Source organism: Poecilia mexicana, unplaced genomic scaffold (assembly GCF_051168715.1).
Source record: "Poecilia mexicana isolate PSO_F unplaced genomic scaffold, ASM5116871v1 scaffold_4, whole genome shotgun sequence".
NCBI classification, from domain to species: Eukaryota; Metazoa; Chordata; class Actinopteri; order Cyprinodontiformes; family Poeciliidae; genus Poecilia; species Poecilia mexicana.
This window is the reverse complement of record NW_028263373.1, coordinates 3,627,617-3,644,511: the sequence shown is the minus strand read 5'-3', so window position 1 is coordinate 3,644,511 and position 16,895 is coordinate 3,627,617. Positions and strand designations below refer to the sequence as shown.

The 16,895-nt window shown below is 45.6% G+C and overlaps 1 protein-coding gene across 1 annotated transcript; it reads left to right on the top strand.

The window, feature by feature from the left end:
* The first annotated feature begins 245 nt into the window (after positions 1-245).
* Positions 246-8,564, top strand: wdr18 (WD repeat domain 18). The gene is made up of 10 exons (XM_014974923.2): positions 246-486; positions 1,721-1,831; positions 1,913-2,046; positions 2,132-2,273; positions 2,428-2,571; positions 3,210-3,274; positions 3,348-3,472; positions 6,821-6,984; positions 8,215-8,283; positions 8,393-8,564. Exons 1-10 carry the CDS (start codon positions 277-279, stop codon positions 8,519-8,521), a joined length of 1,293 nt encoding a protein of 430 aa, XP_014830409.2. The 5' UTR covers positions 246-276; the 3' UTR covers positions 8,522-8,564.
* The last annotated feature ends 8,331 nt before the right edge of the window (positions 8,565-16,895 follow it).

Here is a 16,895-nt window from a genome sequence, read left to right as displayed (position 1 = left end):
TTAAGTAGAGAAAAGTTAAAACAAGAAATTAGGAAATATGATGTGGAGACATTAAGAATGAATATTAGTTCAACATAATAAGATAAACAAGGCAGTTATAACATTTCTGAAGGAAACAGGATTGAACAAAATAATTTATGCTGGGGGGGAAATACTCCGGTCCCCACTCCAGCACAGTAGATGGCGATAATGCATCTTAATGTTAGATGTCACCCGCCATTAAAAATCAGAAGAAGAAAAAGAAGCGTCTCTCCTTCTTGTCTCGCTGAAGCCAACATGGCGGCTCCTCTGGAGGTGGTAATCAGCAGCGATTCGGGCTCCCAGCTCTGGAACTGCACCGTCTTCGACCTCCACAGCGGCTCCAGCCTGCTCTCCTACCGGGGAGGGAACTCTGCGGCCCGGAGCCTCGCCGTCCTGCGGGGGGAGTTTCTGCTCAGCGCGCAGCTGGGGAAAAACTTCATCAATGTGTGGGAGATCCAGAGGAAGGTAAGGACCCGGCCGAGCAGAGCCGAACCGAGCCGAACAGCCCTGCTAAGCGTTCCCGGACCAGCACACCGAACATCGAGCCTCATATAGCGCGAAAACTCAGAGTCCCGACAGACACCGGAGAGTCCAGCCCGGTACCAGATGAGCCAGATTTTAAAAATCCCGCCTGCTTCCAGAGAGGAATTCAGACAGAAACCGAACCTGATGGTTCTTTGATCCAATAGGAACATGTGAATCTGATCGATAAGCAGTGATGATATAGTTACTTTGAAAAAGTAACTAATCTGATTACTGATTACTTGATTTGGAAAGTAACTAAGTTACATTAAAAGTAATTTTTTTAGTTACTTTCAGAAGCTGCTGACAACAACGCTCCACCACCTGTGAAAATTACTTTGAGCTTTGCCAAAACTTAATTGCAAGTTATTTTCTAATAGTAACATCAACTATGTGTCTCCACTTATAAGGTTGAACTGAAGGGAAGATTGTTTATGGTTACAACAGGACAGAAACAACTTTAGTTATTTGTGTGTGTTTTTCTGTGTTCTAGTATCTCTGGGAAACTATAAATAGGATTTTAAAGCCCCCCTCCAGCCCCAGCCTCCAGGTTCTGCGTTACGGCCCTGCATTTGGTGTCAGAGCTCAGCACACAGAGCTCCTCCTGCAGCTCCACAGCTCAGATATCCTTCTGCACAGATTTGTGACACTTATCTTAATATGAATTATTATAATGGCGTTTAGTTGCACAACTTTATGGACTCGTTCTTTCGTGGCTGTTTTATTGCGCTGTTCATATTAATCTCAATGTTTGCAGTTTTCTGGAGCGCAACCGAAGCTCGACGTCGTTCACAGCAAACATATTAACTTGACATTAACAAAGACACAGCGGGACGGATCATCCGGGAAATGATGGACAGGGAGAGTCAGACTAAGACTAACTGGTCTAAGACATAAAACCCAGACAAATTCTGGGGTTTATGTCTGTTTATTTCTAAGCCCAAAAACCGCAACTTATTAAATCTGCAAGCGACTGTAGAAAAAACAAACAAGCCCAAAGCCGCTTATAATAACCGAACTTGGCGACCAAAACTAAAACTAGTTCCTGTTTTTCCAGCAACGAAATGTGCATCTCGCTCCTTTGTTTTCTGTCGCTGCTGATTCTGTCGCATAGAAACGGCGGTCAGTCCCCAAGACGCGTAGAGGAAATAAAATTAAATTACTGCTGTGTTTGCAGGACCAGCTGCAGCAGAAGATCGTCTGTCCAGGTGTGGTCACCTGTCTCACCGCCTCACCTGACGGGGCTTTCCTCGCTGCAGGAGTCGCCGAGGCGGTCTACCTGTGGGAGGTGAGCCTACTGGTTTCCATGGTAGCAATAAGCTTCTGCTGACTGAGTGTGGTTATAAACTCTGTGCTCTGATTGCTCCAGGTGTGCACAGGTAAGCTGCTGGCGGTGCTCAGTCGACACTATCAGGACGTCACGTGTCTGAAGTTCACCGACGACAGCAGCCATTTTGTTTCTGCGGGCAAAGACAACCTGGCGCTGGTGTGGAACGTGTGCAGGTAACTCACCTGGTGGTTACCTCGGTAACTGCCGAACCACCTGCCTAACAGGTCACTTCCTGTCTCACCTGTGTCTGTCCCTCAGTGTGGTCCAGATGGATTTAAGCCACGCCCCCGAACCACGCCACGTCCTGTCCCGCCATTCTCTGCCAATCACAGACCTGCACTGTGGTCACATGGGAGCTCAGGCCAGAGTCGCCACGTCATCGCTCGACCAGACCGCAAAGGTGAGGCTGAGCGTAGCCCCGCCCCCAGGCAGGATTACATCTGGATTACTGGTGTAAATTGGGATTATGTTGGTTTTGGGATTATATTCAGATTATACACTAAAATACAGGATTATTCCAGGGAAACAGGACTGTCCTTTGTGCATCTGTCCAGGTGTGGGAGCTCTCCTCAGGTGAGCTGCTGCTGTCCGTCCTCTTTGACGTGGAGATCATGTCGGTAACCTTTGACCCCTCAGAGTACTTCCTGTTCTGTGGAGGACGTGATGGGAACATTTTTCAGGTGTCTCTCTGCAGCCAGGTGAGTGGGAAGGGGGCGGAGTCAGGCGGCCTGGAGAAAACCACGGCAACACCTCTCGTTAGCCAACAGGAAGTAACGTTCACCTGTAGATGGGACTGATGGTGCAGAGGTCAGCCAGGGGTCAGCCAGGGGTCAGCCAGGGGTCAGCCAGGCCCGATCAGGTAGAACCTTCCCTCGACCCGGTACCGTTCTGATGGGACTTTAGCTTCCCACGCGTTCCTCACCGAGTCCCAGTCGTCGGTTCTGGTGCCGGGTCCAACCGGCTATAGTTGCTGGAAAAGCCCGTCCTGGATTATAAGGACAACCGATTGTTACTGCAGTCGGTCCTTTGAAACAAGAACACGAGACGCATGGACGTTGCCATGACGACATATTCAAGATGTCCGAGCCTGAGTCGGGTCTAACTGTTCCCAGAACGATCCACTGGAACATTCCCAGCAGGAACATCGGCGCCCTCTGCTGGTCGGTTGGTCCACATGTGGCGACACATTGGAACCAGTAGGTCCAGTTTGGTCTGGTCCAGTAAAACTAGTTTGATCCAGTTTGGTCCGAGTCAGGCCGGGTTCTGCCTGACGGCAAGAATGGACCCGACTGGTTCTGGAAGTTCTGCTGGGTCTCACTGCAGTTTCTGTCTGCAGAGTCTGAACCGGGAGAAGTCGTTCCAGTCGGACGGCGAGGGAAACCAGGTGTTCAAGGGCCACAGGTGAGTAACCATGGTTACAGTAGAGGCACTACCGGTTCGGGCCTGTGGGATGTTCTGACCGGGTTCTCCTTAGGAGCCTGGTCACCTGCCTCTCCGTGTCCATGGACGGGACGCTGCTGCTGTCCGGGTCGCAGGACGAGACGGCCCGCCTCTGGGACGTCCAGAGCCGGCAGAGCGTCCGCTGCCTCGCACACAAAGGTAAGCCCCGCCCGCCTCTCTGATCTGGTTCTGGTTCTGACAGGATCAGAGCGGGTCGGATCTGGTCTGGGATTTTCTAATGAACTCCTATAATCCCTGTGGGCGGGACAGACACAGCGTTGCTCCCCGGCCCGGTTCTGCTGTGGGTGGTGAGGATGCCGCTAGAGACGCTCTGATCGGGTTTTCACCTGCCGATCCCGATACCGATCACATGGCTGTTGATGTTTCTCTTTAGGTATAAATGCTACTATGTGATCTGGCAGAACAGAACCACAAATTCATCTAATTTAGGCAAAAACATGCAAAATACCTGCAGGCCCAGTGCAGCAGTTATTCAGTCAAAAAGGCGACAAAAAATCTGCAATCAGTAAAACATTATTTCACTGTAAGGCTCTCAAAGCCTAAATTATAGACAACATTGCCTGTATCAAATATTGTCAAGTAAAATAGGAAACATTCATTCAAAGTCAAATGCAGGTTGCATTAAAATAATCAACTCTGTTACTAGATCAACCTGCCTGACAGCAATAGCATGGCTAGCTGCTTTCTGCTGCTTCTGATTGGCTGTTTCTGGCTGAGTGGTGTAATTCTGCAGAACACCTGGAGGGGGCAGAGCAGCTCCATTCTTTTCACAGATTACCTGCCTCATGTTAGCAGGGCCGTGCAGAGGCCACTAAAAGGGCAGGTGCTCAAAAAAAAAAAAGGGCACATCTCCCCGCATTCTAGGACAGAATATTAAAGCCTCTCAGCTTTCAGAGTTTAATAAACAATGATAAATTACAAAATTGTGAAATATACAATCAAAGCTAAGGTAAATCTCTATATAGATCATACAACTATGCATATGTAAGATATTTTATTAGTAATTTCTTTCTGCAGGTCTGTTTTGTTATAGGAAAGTTTTGCAATATTCAAACCCGCAATTTAGCAAGATATGTAAATCAGAGCTGGTGGTTTAGCTCTGATTTACATATTTAGTCTTTACAGAATTACACTATTAAAAATATAAACAAGGCCCAATGCAATCTTTTAGTGACTGTAATCTATAAAACAGAGCTGCCTGTTTGCTGCAGTGGAGATGAAGATGGTCCATTCAGGAAAGCAGAGCTGCAGCAAACTTTAACTGGAACTGCAGAAAAAAATAAAAAAAAGAGAAAAGCAAAAATTGAATTGTTAATGCATGTCACTATGGGAAAAGCTGCTGAGTTTTGCTTAAAACTTTTTCAAACATTTAAATCACACATTTGTCTCAAGAAGTGAATTTTTTTTTGCAAAACAAACTTATTTGCTCATGTCAGAAATCTTTTCTTGATATTCAAAGTTTTTGTTTGACTCAAAGTTTTGCTTGTGATTCTCACATGACGTCATGGGCAGGACCCAAAATCACAACAAGATTTCTGATGTGTGAAAATAAAAGTTTATGTTTGGCAAATAACTTTTTAAGTTCACAAGACAAAAATTAGTTATTTAATTAAAAAAAGTTTTTTAAACAAAAGAATTTGTTTTTTAAAAAATAAATCATTACAATTCCAAAAGTTTTGATTACAATTTTATTTTACTTAACTGAGGTTAGTTTATTTTTTCCCATTGAATAATTGGGGGAAAAATTTAACTTCATACTCAGCGAACCCTAAACTTAAAGTCTGGTTGAGTTTTTTCCCCTTCATTAATGACAAATTATATCTATCATGGTAAATCAGGGTGAGTTATTTTTAATTCTAAATGAATATCCTTGTTGGACTTTTATTTAAGTGCTATTCTCCTTCAAGACACATTTACTTAACGCTGGAATAAATGCGATGTACATTATGCAGCAAAGGAAATTAGAAGATCCAACATATATCCATTATGGAGATGATAAGTTTTGGACGGGCGATGTGCCTCGTACACAGGGAAGAAGCTTTTTATTTATCTAGCTTTGCTAGCAAAGTCGTTAGCTAGCAGCTAGCTAATAGCACAACAACAGCAGCCTAATGTCTGTATGATAAAAATACTGAATCGATAGATGAGAACAGTTTCTCCTCACCTGGCTGTCTCCTCCCCTCAGTAGTTCTTCAGAGAAAGGCAGACAGAGGCCTGTCAGTGTCTGTTGTATCTCATTACCTCTCTGCTTAAACCGCTGAAGCAGAAACGATACTTAAACGTTTTCCGTCATCTGACAAGCAGCAGGTCTGCTCCACTTTATTCACCAAAAACGTTTTTATATATATATATTTCACCAAAAACTGTTCTGTAATCTGGAACATAGACATATGATCTGGATCGTTCGCTATGCTGAGCTCCAGTTAGCCGCCTTATCTCACAGCGCGAGAGGCAACCGCGTCATGCGTCACGGGCAAAAGGTCAAAGGTAACAAGGTGACCGGAAGGCTTATTATGTTGTACAAAAAAATAAAATAAAATAATTTTAGTACATGTTATGTGTCAGAAGAGGGCTTTGAAAATAATAATGCCAAAAAAAAAAAAAAAAACCAAAAGGGCACTTTGGGGCAAGGAGCAAAAAGGGCAGGTGCTCAAGCACCTCACGACTTTGCTAATTTGCTGCTGTGCCGGTGCATCGAGAAGGAAAGAGGAGAAACGCTGCACTGCCTGGGAAATCTGAGATTCAGCTGATCGACAAGAGACATTGATCACCGATCAAACCGACCCGGTTTGATCCAGACGTTCTTACTCTGGACCGGCAGAGCGGCATCCAGTGGTGTGCCGATCCGGAACCCCAGCAGACGGATGAAACGGTTCGGAATCGGGGAGTTTCCTGCAGTCAGGCGGCGGGTCAGCCTGGTCATCTGGACCAGAACCAAAACCAGTTGCTGATGGATACTGGTATCAGAGAGGCGGACCAGGGGTTCTGTTCCAGCCTGCTGGGATGTTCCTGCTGCAGGTCAGGTTGATGGCTCTGGAGGTCCAGTTGGCCGTCCCATCAGGACCAGTTCTCATGGGGTTCTGACCCAGAAACACCTCAGAACATTAGACCTTAACAGAACCAGGAGGACGGGACACCTTTAGCCAGTTCACCTGGAATCTGCAGCCAATCAGCTGATAGAACTCAGGCAGCGGCTTCAGGTCCAGGTGATGCTGCTGCAGCTTCGTCTCCATGGAAACGGACAATGAGATCAGCATGAAGATGAACTGGGCTCGAACCAGTCTGTCCAGTTCAGTTCATTCTGCTAATCTGACCATCAAACTGATCAATAATCTGACAATCAGCAAATAGATTCATCAGCCAATCAGGATCAATCGACAGCCTGACAAATTCAACTGATCTTTAATGAAGCCATTTCATCTCCTGGCTCCTGATAGGCTCGCGCCTCTGGTCCCTCTGTGACGTCACTTCCTGTTATGTGTTCAGGTCCTGTGACCAACGCCGTCATCATGGCCGTCTCAGCTAACATGTTCCTGCCGGACAGTCGGCCCGCCGTCCCGCTGCCGCGCTTCAGCCGACACCTGCAGGCCCCCGAGGGCCCCGACGCCGAGGGGGGCGGGGCCTGGGTCCGCCCCGCCCTCCATACACAGGTGAGGGTCCACAGGTGAAGCTCCGCCTCCACTGGAGTCTAATTTAATCCGTTCATCTTCAAATTCAGTGGATTCATTCAGACGACAATGGTTTTCTGAGTTAAATTCAGTTTCATTTGAGTTTATTAACATTTAATAATAATAATGTTCATTATCATAAAAAACCCATGATAATGAACATTATTATTATTAAATGTTCCACCCTTTTTGAGTGCTTAGCTCCCTCTTAGGCCTGGACTGTACAGCTGAAAAACAAAACATCACAAACAGCAAGTGAAAAATGTAACCAAAGAGTTGGAGTGTTGCTAGGTAACCAAAGAGTCGGAGTGTTGCTAGGTAACCAAAGATGATGCTACCCAGCCTGTCCAGTCCTACTACTTCTGCACCCTTCAACCAATTTCAACAGATTATTTATCAAAACCTTCAGCTGCTTCTGGAGAATTCCACTATGACTTTTGCTGATTTCTCTGATACCTTTTGAAGAAATGTAACTTTTACATGAATTGAAATTCTTTGAAATTCCACATTTAGTAAAACCTTTGCTCTTTGACAGCTCACTACTTCTTCCTACATCAGCTTATAAACTCCATTCAGCTTTTCAACAAGTCATCTGCAGATTTGAATTCTCAGATATTTTGCAAAGAAAAGCAATTTTTCTCATTGTTAATATTGACATGTCATTTTCTTTTGAGTCATATTCAGTTGAGTGGAGTTTTAAGTTTAGTTCGTTGATTGAACCTGCCAGCAAATTTAGTTTTGCATCATTAATTTCTTTTATTTATTGAATTTTCCACTGTGGGACAGTAAAGGACACTTCTGTTCTATTTATTCTAAGATTGAAATTCAAATTTGATTTTTGAACAACTCATTAAAAAAATAAGACTTTTAGTTTTTGAAACTAATTTTCTTTGTCATTTTTTTCTATTTTTTCTAAATATGATCTGAAATAAAATCAGCTACAACAAAATGAGGTTTTCATCATCATCATCTTCATCTTCAAGCCCAGATAGAAATACGATCAACCTTTAATCAGAATTCAACATTGAACTCTAGATGAACGTCTGATTTTTTCCAGACGTCTTAATTTGAAGCACATACAGTCCTGCTGGACCAAAGTCTTTTATTCTGAAAATAACCTTGTCTGTTTCCTTTCCTTTGACATCTTATTTTGAAGTCAGGCATGCTGCCATGGCTTTTGTGCTTTTATTTTGGCATGTTTCCTGTTTTCAGGAGGAGGAGGAGTCGTACCTGCAGAAGGCCGGCAGGTTGTACTCCCTGATGCACGCTGTGAGCGACAAGGTGAGAGGGCGGGGCTTCAGGTTCTGGTTCGGACCCGACGCACTTCATGTCCCATTAATAAAACCATAGTGATGATGATGATGGTGACCTCTGACCCCTCCCTTCCCAGGCACTCTGCGGTGATGGTGAGAACTCGGCGCTGCGAGTCGCTGAGCTGGAGGAGGAAGTCCAGACACTGAAGAAGGTCAACAAAGATCTGTTTGAGTTTTCATCTCAGCTGCTCACCAAGCCCACATGAGCACTTCCTGTCCTACAAAATAAAAGCCCTGTTTTGTATCAGCTTCCTGTGTGTCTTTCCTCCAGACCAACCAGGACCAACTTCCCTTTTTGCTTTTCTGAGGCTGAGGAAATGAAAGTTTATACTAGAAGTTTGATGAAATGATCGGCTGCATTTCTGTTTGTATCTTTTTCTCCGAGCCGTCAGTCAGGAGAGCGGGTTGAGGGGGAAAGGTCACCGGGTCGGCACGGTGATCTGGGGCGTTCCGCCCCGTGCCGCGCCAAAGCCCCGCCCACTTTCTCTAAACAGCTTCTATGTGACTTGATCTAGACAGTTTGACCTCTAATCACTCGGCTTCTGCTGCTTGTTCAGTTTATTTGACAAACTTGGCTTTGAATCACATTTAAGTTACTTCCTTGAACAAAATACTAAACTTTTTGTCTGTAATCTATTTAATATTAATTTATCTGAATAATTTCTAATTCATAGTTTAGGATTAATAATAAAATCAGATATTGATTTTGCAGTATATATGGTAAATTTCGCAAGTTTTAGAATAACAGGTAGAGACAGACTCACCACTGATGATGATGATGAAGGTCAACAGTGTTTCTAGAGGCGAGTTCTGATCATGACCTGAATGCCGAGACGTCCGATGGGATTCTTCCGTCTGCCGCCTTTCTGCATGGCGCACCTGTTAAAAGGGGCGGAGCTTCAGCAGGTCGACCACCTGAACGGCCACCAGGGTTATTATGGGATGCTTTAGGTCAACATCTGGACCTGACCTGGTTCCAACACACCTGCCTCAGGTGACTGACTGACCTCAGCAGTTCTGCTAACTAATCAAAGGGAACCAGTTCATCTGCAGAGAACCAGTTCATCTGCAGAGAACCAGTTCATCCTCAGGTGTTGGTCATAAATTAGAACATCATGTAAATGTTCTAATCAGTATTTCCATCCAAAAAGTGAAACTTGTATAACATTAATTCTTGAGAATGTTCAATGTTTACATGTTTTTTTCTTTTAATGTTGATAATTATAACAAATGAAAACCCCAAATTCAGTATCTCAGAAAATTTGAGTATCATTTAAGACCAAAACAAAAAAAGATTTTTGGAAATGTTGACCAATAGGAAGCTTTCAGTGCTGAGTTCTTCCTTCTGCCTGGATTACTGCAGCGCGGCGTCCATCAGCCTGTGGCGTCCATCAGCCTGCGGCGTCCATCAGCCTGCGGCGTCCATCAGCCTGTGGCGTCCATCAGCTTGTAGCTGTACTCAGCTGTTGTCAGGGCAACAGGTTGCTCTGTTGGCCTTCAGCTCCTATGAAATGTCGGGTCGGGTTCATCACCACTTCATCAGTCCAACGGACCTTAAACCAGGTTCCGTGTTCAGCAGCCAAGTCCTGCTGGAAAATTAAATCTGCGTCTCCATAAAGTTGGTCAGCAGCAGGAAGTGCTGGTAGGAGCATTGACCTTTGACCTCTGAAAACACAGTGGACCAACACCAGCGGATGCCATGGCACCAAACCAACACTGACTGTGGAAACTTTGACTAGACCTCAAGCAACATGGATTCTGTTGCTCTGCTCTTCCTCTAGGCTGAGAGGAAATGAAGAATTTACTGTAATCAGAGAACAGAGCAGCAGTCCGTCCTGCTTGGTTCAGTCCAGGTGAGACGTTTGCGTCTGGTTCAGGTCTGACATGAGGAAGGCGACAGCTGCAACCAGGTCTGTCCCTCCTGACTCCAGCTGCAGGCCTCTCTCTGAATATCCCTGATATTTTAAACGGTTTGTTTCCCCATCCTCTCCAGGACGGTTTTCCTGATTGTCCATTTGTTTCCACCTCATGGTTTCCTTCCTTCGCCTCTCTGAATGTATCTGAACTCTGAACTTCTTTAGCAAAGGTCATCTTCTGGACAGCTGTCAGGTCAGCAGTCATGTGACCTGCAGATCTGAACTGAGAGACAATTTAAAACTGTTTGCACTGAATTAATAATCTGATTAGTGTGGAGCATCAGGGTCAATATTCTAATTTTCTGAGATGGGTAATAAACACTAAAAGAAAAAAGCATTTGAAATGTGCCAGTCTGCATGTAATGAATGAATATAATATACACATTTTAGTTTGTGAATAATTTAAATAAACTTTTTCATGATATTCCAATTTTATGACCAGCACCTGTAAGTGAATCGGTTCATCTAAAGTGAATCAGTTCGTCTGAAGTCGTTTCCACCTCAGAAATCGGATCCCGTCGTTCTGGATCTTTCTGTTTGCTGCCAGATGTTCAAACCGTCCAGATGTGATCTATAAATAAACGCTGCAACAGGAGGAACGGCGACACATTACAAATATTAAAAACAGGATTAAAACGATTCGTTTCATCTCGGAGCATCAGTGAGACAGGAAGCAGAGATCGCCTCACTTCCTGTGACGGCTTCAGTCAGGAGCACACGGATTCCGCTGCAAGTTGGAGCTGCACTGCTGATCTAAATGTCTTGCAGTTTAATATTCAGATCACAGCAGCTGGTCACATGACCCATCGGAGACCAGAGGCTGATCAGGAACTGATCATTGATCATTGATCAGTTAGGATCAGCAGAACAGAAAGGATCCAGTGTTTCTGTCTCCAGGTGGTTCGGGTCCAGTTGGGTTTCTGTCCTAAAGGCGGTTCTGTTGTATATTCTCCAAATTGAGGTGGAACCAGAACTGGGTCAGAACCTGTAACCAGGTAACCAAGTGATCAGTTAGTCTCTGTCCTAGAAGAGAGCTGCTCTTTGATCTCTGAGAGCAGCTTAGCCTTCCTCTTCCTCCTCCTCCTCTTCCTCTCTCTCCTAGTTTCAGGATCCCCCGGTAACCCCCCCCCCCCTTACCCCCCTCCTCAGTCTGTTTCTGTTTTCCGCTGGAGCGGCAGCAGGAGCGGCGGGAGCGGCAGAGCGATGCTGACGGCGCGGCAGGATGTCTCTCACCTCTACGTTGTCCTGGTTCCGGACTTTCCGAACTCTCCGAACCTTTCTGGTCGTGCAGCTTCTCCTCGGTCCGGGGTGCCACCTCCACCCGCAGCCCTGCCACCTCCTGGCGCAGATCGGACACGCAGTGCGCGTCGGTGCGCTCCTGCCGGCTCAACGGGAGGCTCGTCTCCAGGTCCAGGCGGCGCTGAGCCGCACGGCGGCCGCTCTGAGCCGGGACCGGAACTGGGACCAGGATCCGGACCCCGAGCGGGTGAACTTCCTGCCCTACAACCTGAGCGTGGAGCTGGTGTCCCGGCAGCTGGCCGCCGCGGACCCGGAGTCCCTCATCCGGTGCGCGTGCCAGCGCGTGCTGGAGCGCGGAGTTTCCGCCGCGCTCGCCTTCCCGCAGAGCCGCGAGGAGCTGCTGCAGGTGGATCTGCTGGCCGCCGCGCTGCGCGTGCCCGTCGTCAGTCTCATCGAGCACGCGGAGCCGCTGCGCACGCAGGTAAGCCGCGCATGTTTACCTGGGCGCGTGCACGCCCACATGTTCCGTCCCTCCTCCGGTCGAGGTTCGGCTCTTCCGCTGTGACCTTGACCTGGTTCCGAATGAGGGACGCGGGCTGGCGCGCGCACGCGCGTGCTCTCCGTCTGTTGCTTAAAGATTCTGAACCGAACCGAACCGAACTTTGAAGTTTCATTTTCAGCCCGAAAGAGTTTGAACACAATGATCTGTTCTTAGCATCTGTTTGGTGATCGGATGGGTTCAAAGGTCACCTGGTGACATCATAATGTAGAGCTGTGTATCATCCGCGTCGTCATGGTAACCAATCTCGTGGGGGAGCAGGGCCGGCCCAAGCCTCCATGGGGCCCAGATCAGAGTCTGGTTTTGGGGCCCCTCTAGTTTGACAATGTTTCCTGACTGCAACCAACAGATGATCAGGTGATTCACTCACCTGCTCCACTTACTATGATGTTGACATTGTACCTTTGATGTACGTATCACCATCTTCTTAACTTGGGGGATCGATGATCGGCCGATCTTACCCCCTGATCTGATTCTTCCTCAGCAAAGGTTTAAAAGTCAGCCGCTGTTTGACTGAGCCACCAGGTCAGGTCTCAATGTTTAACAATATTCACTCCACTGTTACCAACTCAGTGACTTTCTTGCTACATTTAGCAACGTTTCAGACAAAGAAATTGGTGTCAGTCAAAATCAAAATTGGCAGGTCAGGCTTTTTAAAGATCGGCAATCGGCCCGAAAACTCCAATCGGTGCAGCCCAACTTAAGATGAAACACACACATATTTATGACATTCTTTGATCAAATTAATTTATCTTGGATGTAATTACAATAGTTAAATGTAATTTATACCAGGTGAGTCTTTCTTATCTGAGAATGTGGACCGGTACCGGTACCGGTACACTAGGAAACATTGTTAGCAGATCAGTGATCAAACATTATTTTCACATTATATGTAAAAATAATGTTTGTTTTAGACACATAGATTATCAGCAGCAAACATCATGTCACCAACTGCAGCTCATTGATTTGCTAATGCAGCCTAATGGAAAAACATTTTGCAATATGTTGCAAGAAGTTTAAATTATTATCAAATTTGATCAAACACGCCGTTTTGAAGCCAAAATAATCTCAGAAACATTTCGGACCAACCAGGAGAATCGACTCATTTAAAGTTAAAACTCAGTTTCACACAAATAAGAACATTGTAGCTTAAATGTTTGGGTGTTGAACTGGACCGTTCACGTAGCTACCAAGCTACGTTTCTATTAGCAGCTTCACAAATCTTTCTGATAAACATTACCAACACTTTAAAACTAGGGTGTAACTGGTTGTGTGTAGGTCCAGTCTGTTGGTGGGGCCCACCCGTCCTTCAGGAAGTTAAAAAAAAAAACCTTTATGTTGATTTCTTTTTATTCTTGCTCTTTCTGTTCTCTCTTCCTGAAGGATAAGTGTTTTTGTGACATTGTTTTGATAACTTTTCTTCCACTTAGGGGCCCAGCGGCCCTAAGTTTGCTAAAGCCTTGGGCCGGCCCTGAGTGGGACCATGTAAATATTGAATCAGAGGAGTCCTCGGAAAGAGCCTTGCGGAACCCCACATGTGACCTCTGACCTCTCCCATGAGAGGATTCCTATTGAAACAAAGAAATCCTAGTTCTTCATGTCGGACTGGAACCAGTCCAGACCTGGTACCAGTCCAGACGGGTACCAGTCCAGGCAGGCCCCCGTCCTGCTGGAACAGTAACCGACTGCCTCAGAACCCATCAGTTTGCAGAACCATCAGTTATGGACCTGGAGCTCGGCCAGGTTCTGGAGGAGATGGAAACCCAGCAACAGGGTGGAAAAATTAAAATAAATCAGTTTTACGAGTGGCCTAGGGTTAGGAACATTAAATTTAGGGTAGACCAAAAAACACGCAGCTACATTTGCCCTGAACCCCCCTGGATCTGCATGAAATGGTTCCTTTCTGCTTAGCGGTGACGCTGTGCAGCAGCAGTCAGTACAAGACAAGAACGACTGTGGCAGTTACTATGCTGCCTAGAAAAATTATAAAATCAGTTTTTCAAAAAAAAAAAAAAATAGAGAGGGAGAGAGAAAAAGGTTAAAGTGTCGATTTGTAACCCAGTTTTTCTCCAAGAGAGGTGGGTAGACTGAGATTATCAACCATTTAGCATAGTTAGCTCAGCTAAAGACTACCGTTTGCCTTTTTTTCACTAGCATTTAATGAAGGGAACAAATTACCAACATTTTCATATACTAACTTGACCCTTGTACCTTTTACCACTTAACAGACGAGTCAGCCAGCAGCAGCTCTAACCCACGTCCCTCCTGACTCGTCCTCTCCTAAGTGAAATTAAAGCTGCAGTAACTTTTATATAAATATTTTTTTCACATATTTGTTAAAACTGTCATTATGTTGTGACAGTACGGTATGAGAGGTAATCTGTGAAAAATCTATTTCCTCTGCTTTCTCCCAGTGCTAGAAACAACCAATCAGTGACAGGAGAGTTTTAGTGCTGTCAATCACCATCTCATGTGGTGCTGCTCCGCCTTGATCTGTACCGTGCTACAGCTAGCATAGCACAGAGCTGTGCAGATTCAAACTGTGAATGCTCAGTTTAGTTAGCATAGCTACCAATGATGGCAGATAAACGGTTTCTTGTAATGATAAGTTGTTTCTCCACCATTAGCACATTTAGCAGTGAGTGAATGAGGATGATTGACAGCGCTAACAGCATCATACTAGTTCTGATTGGTGGTTTTGGTCAGAACGGTTCATTACTTTTACCAGTAATAGTAATTCAGGAAGCAGATGGAGGAGATTGATTGTTTTCACAGATTATCTGTCTCATAACAAACTGCTACAACATGATGACAGCTTTAACAAATATGGAGAAATTTAATCTTTTGTCAGGGGGCCCAAGATTCCTGGCTGCGCCCCTGAATAAACTCAACGAAACATTTTTAGTCCTGCGACTCGATCCTGACGGGATCTTCAGTTCTGAACTGAACCTCTGACTGCTGGATAACAGCGGAGAGCGTCTTCCTGCTTCCTGTCCTGACAGGAAACACTTTAAAGATTTCAGCTCAGTTTGGCCTCACCTGATGGGATCCAGTTCAGTCCCTCAGTCGGTACTGGCGGGATGAGACTGTGTTCTCTGGTTAAACTGAGATTTGTCTGTTTGGCCTCTGTCAGAGTTGAGCTCAGTGGGTCAGAACCAGAACTCTGGTACTGACCTATCCAGAGAACCAATGGTGGCGGTTCCGACCCATTTTATTGAGACAGGTTCCAATGGGCTCTCTGCTCTCTCTCTGAGCCTCAGAACCTCCAGCTGAGCCATTTGGACCCGACGGTACCAGAACCTCCAGTTGGCTCGGTTCTGTGGCTTCAGTGAGCAGAACCGAACTGAACCCGACTGAATCTGAAGTTTCTCCCCAGACTTTATTTGAGCCGTCTTGGACCTCCCTGGCTGCTGGTTGGGAACTGAAACCAGAACTCTGACCCAGACGGAACCAGGTCCAAATCTCGTTAGCAGACTTAATGAGTTCATGATGAGCCGAGGCTTCGGCTGAAAACACAGCCGATCAAACTGATCCGAGACCAGCTGGAGACAGATTAGTAAACACACACACCCTCATCCATGCAGTGATGATACAGTCTGTAATAAATTCAGTCCCATTCTGCGTCATTTGGAGATTACAGTTCACAGAGTGAGCGGTGCGGCGCCGCCTGCAGCTCTCAGACGTCAGCAGCAGATGAAACGTGTGAAAGCTTCAGTTTCACCAAAGCGAAGCTGCAGAATCTGATTCCTACAGAAAGTCTGAATAACAAAGCGAGTTTCATCTTCAGGTCCGTTTGCTCCTGATTTCACCTGAACTCACCTGGTCCATGAAGACTGCTGTTACCATAGTTACTGTTGCGTTAACACCTTACCTGTCACCATCATGGAGCTGCAGCAGGAAAAGCAGATGGTTCCCTCCGGTTGTCTGAGGAATCGTCTCTGATGCAACAGGACGAAAGCGTTCCTGAAGTCTCACCCTAAGTACATCACATCAAGTATACTTTAGTGTATTTGTCCATTTCCCCCAGTGTACTAGTACTATGCTAGCAAATGTACTTTCTTGGGACTAAATTTTTACTTTAAGTTGATAAAAGTACTTTGAAGTGGATTTAAAATGTGTTTGCATGCATTCTGTACATTTACTTGCACTAAAACTTCAAGCTTACTTTTAATTTTAGAAAGTATACTGAAAGTAACCTTTTAGGGTTGCAATAAAGTTAATAATACTCCCATTGGCTTAAATAACTTTTCAGGAAACTCAGAGATGCTTTACAATGAAATCAGTCATTCCCATTTATTCATACTTTGACACATATCTATGGATACTGGATTAAAAGACATTTTCAAATATACTGAAAATTATTGTCTAAATTTCTTTCTACTCCACCTTTGATGCTAAGCAAAAAATGTTTCATAATTTGTGACAGATTCATTTGACTCCACTGATCAGTTTCAAAACATTTCAACATTATGACATCGGAAGAAGAGTCTGCTGGAAACATCTGAAATGGGACAAAACGCAGGATCATGTCAGAGACTGGACCAGACGGAGCTCCTTCATCTGACAGAACACACACCTGGGTCAGAACACACACCTGGGTCAGAACACACACCTGGGTCAGAACACACACCTGGGTCAGAACACACACCTGGGACAGAACACACACCTGGGACAGAACACACACCTGGGTCAGAACACACACCTGGGACAGAACACACACCTGGGACAGAACACACACCTGGGACAGAACACACACCTGGGACAGAACACACACCTGGGTCAGAACACACACCTGGGACAGAACACACACCTGGGACAGAACACACACCTGGGTCAGAACACACACCTGGGACAGAACACACACCT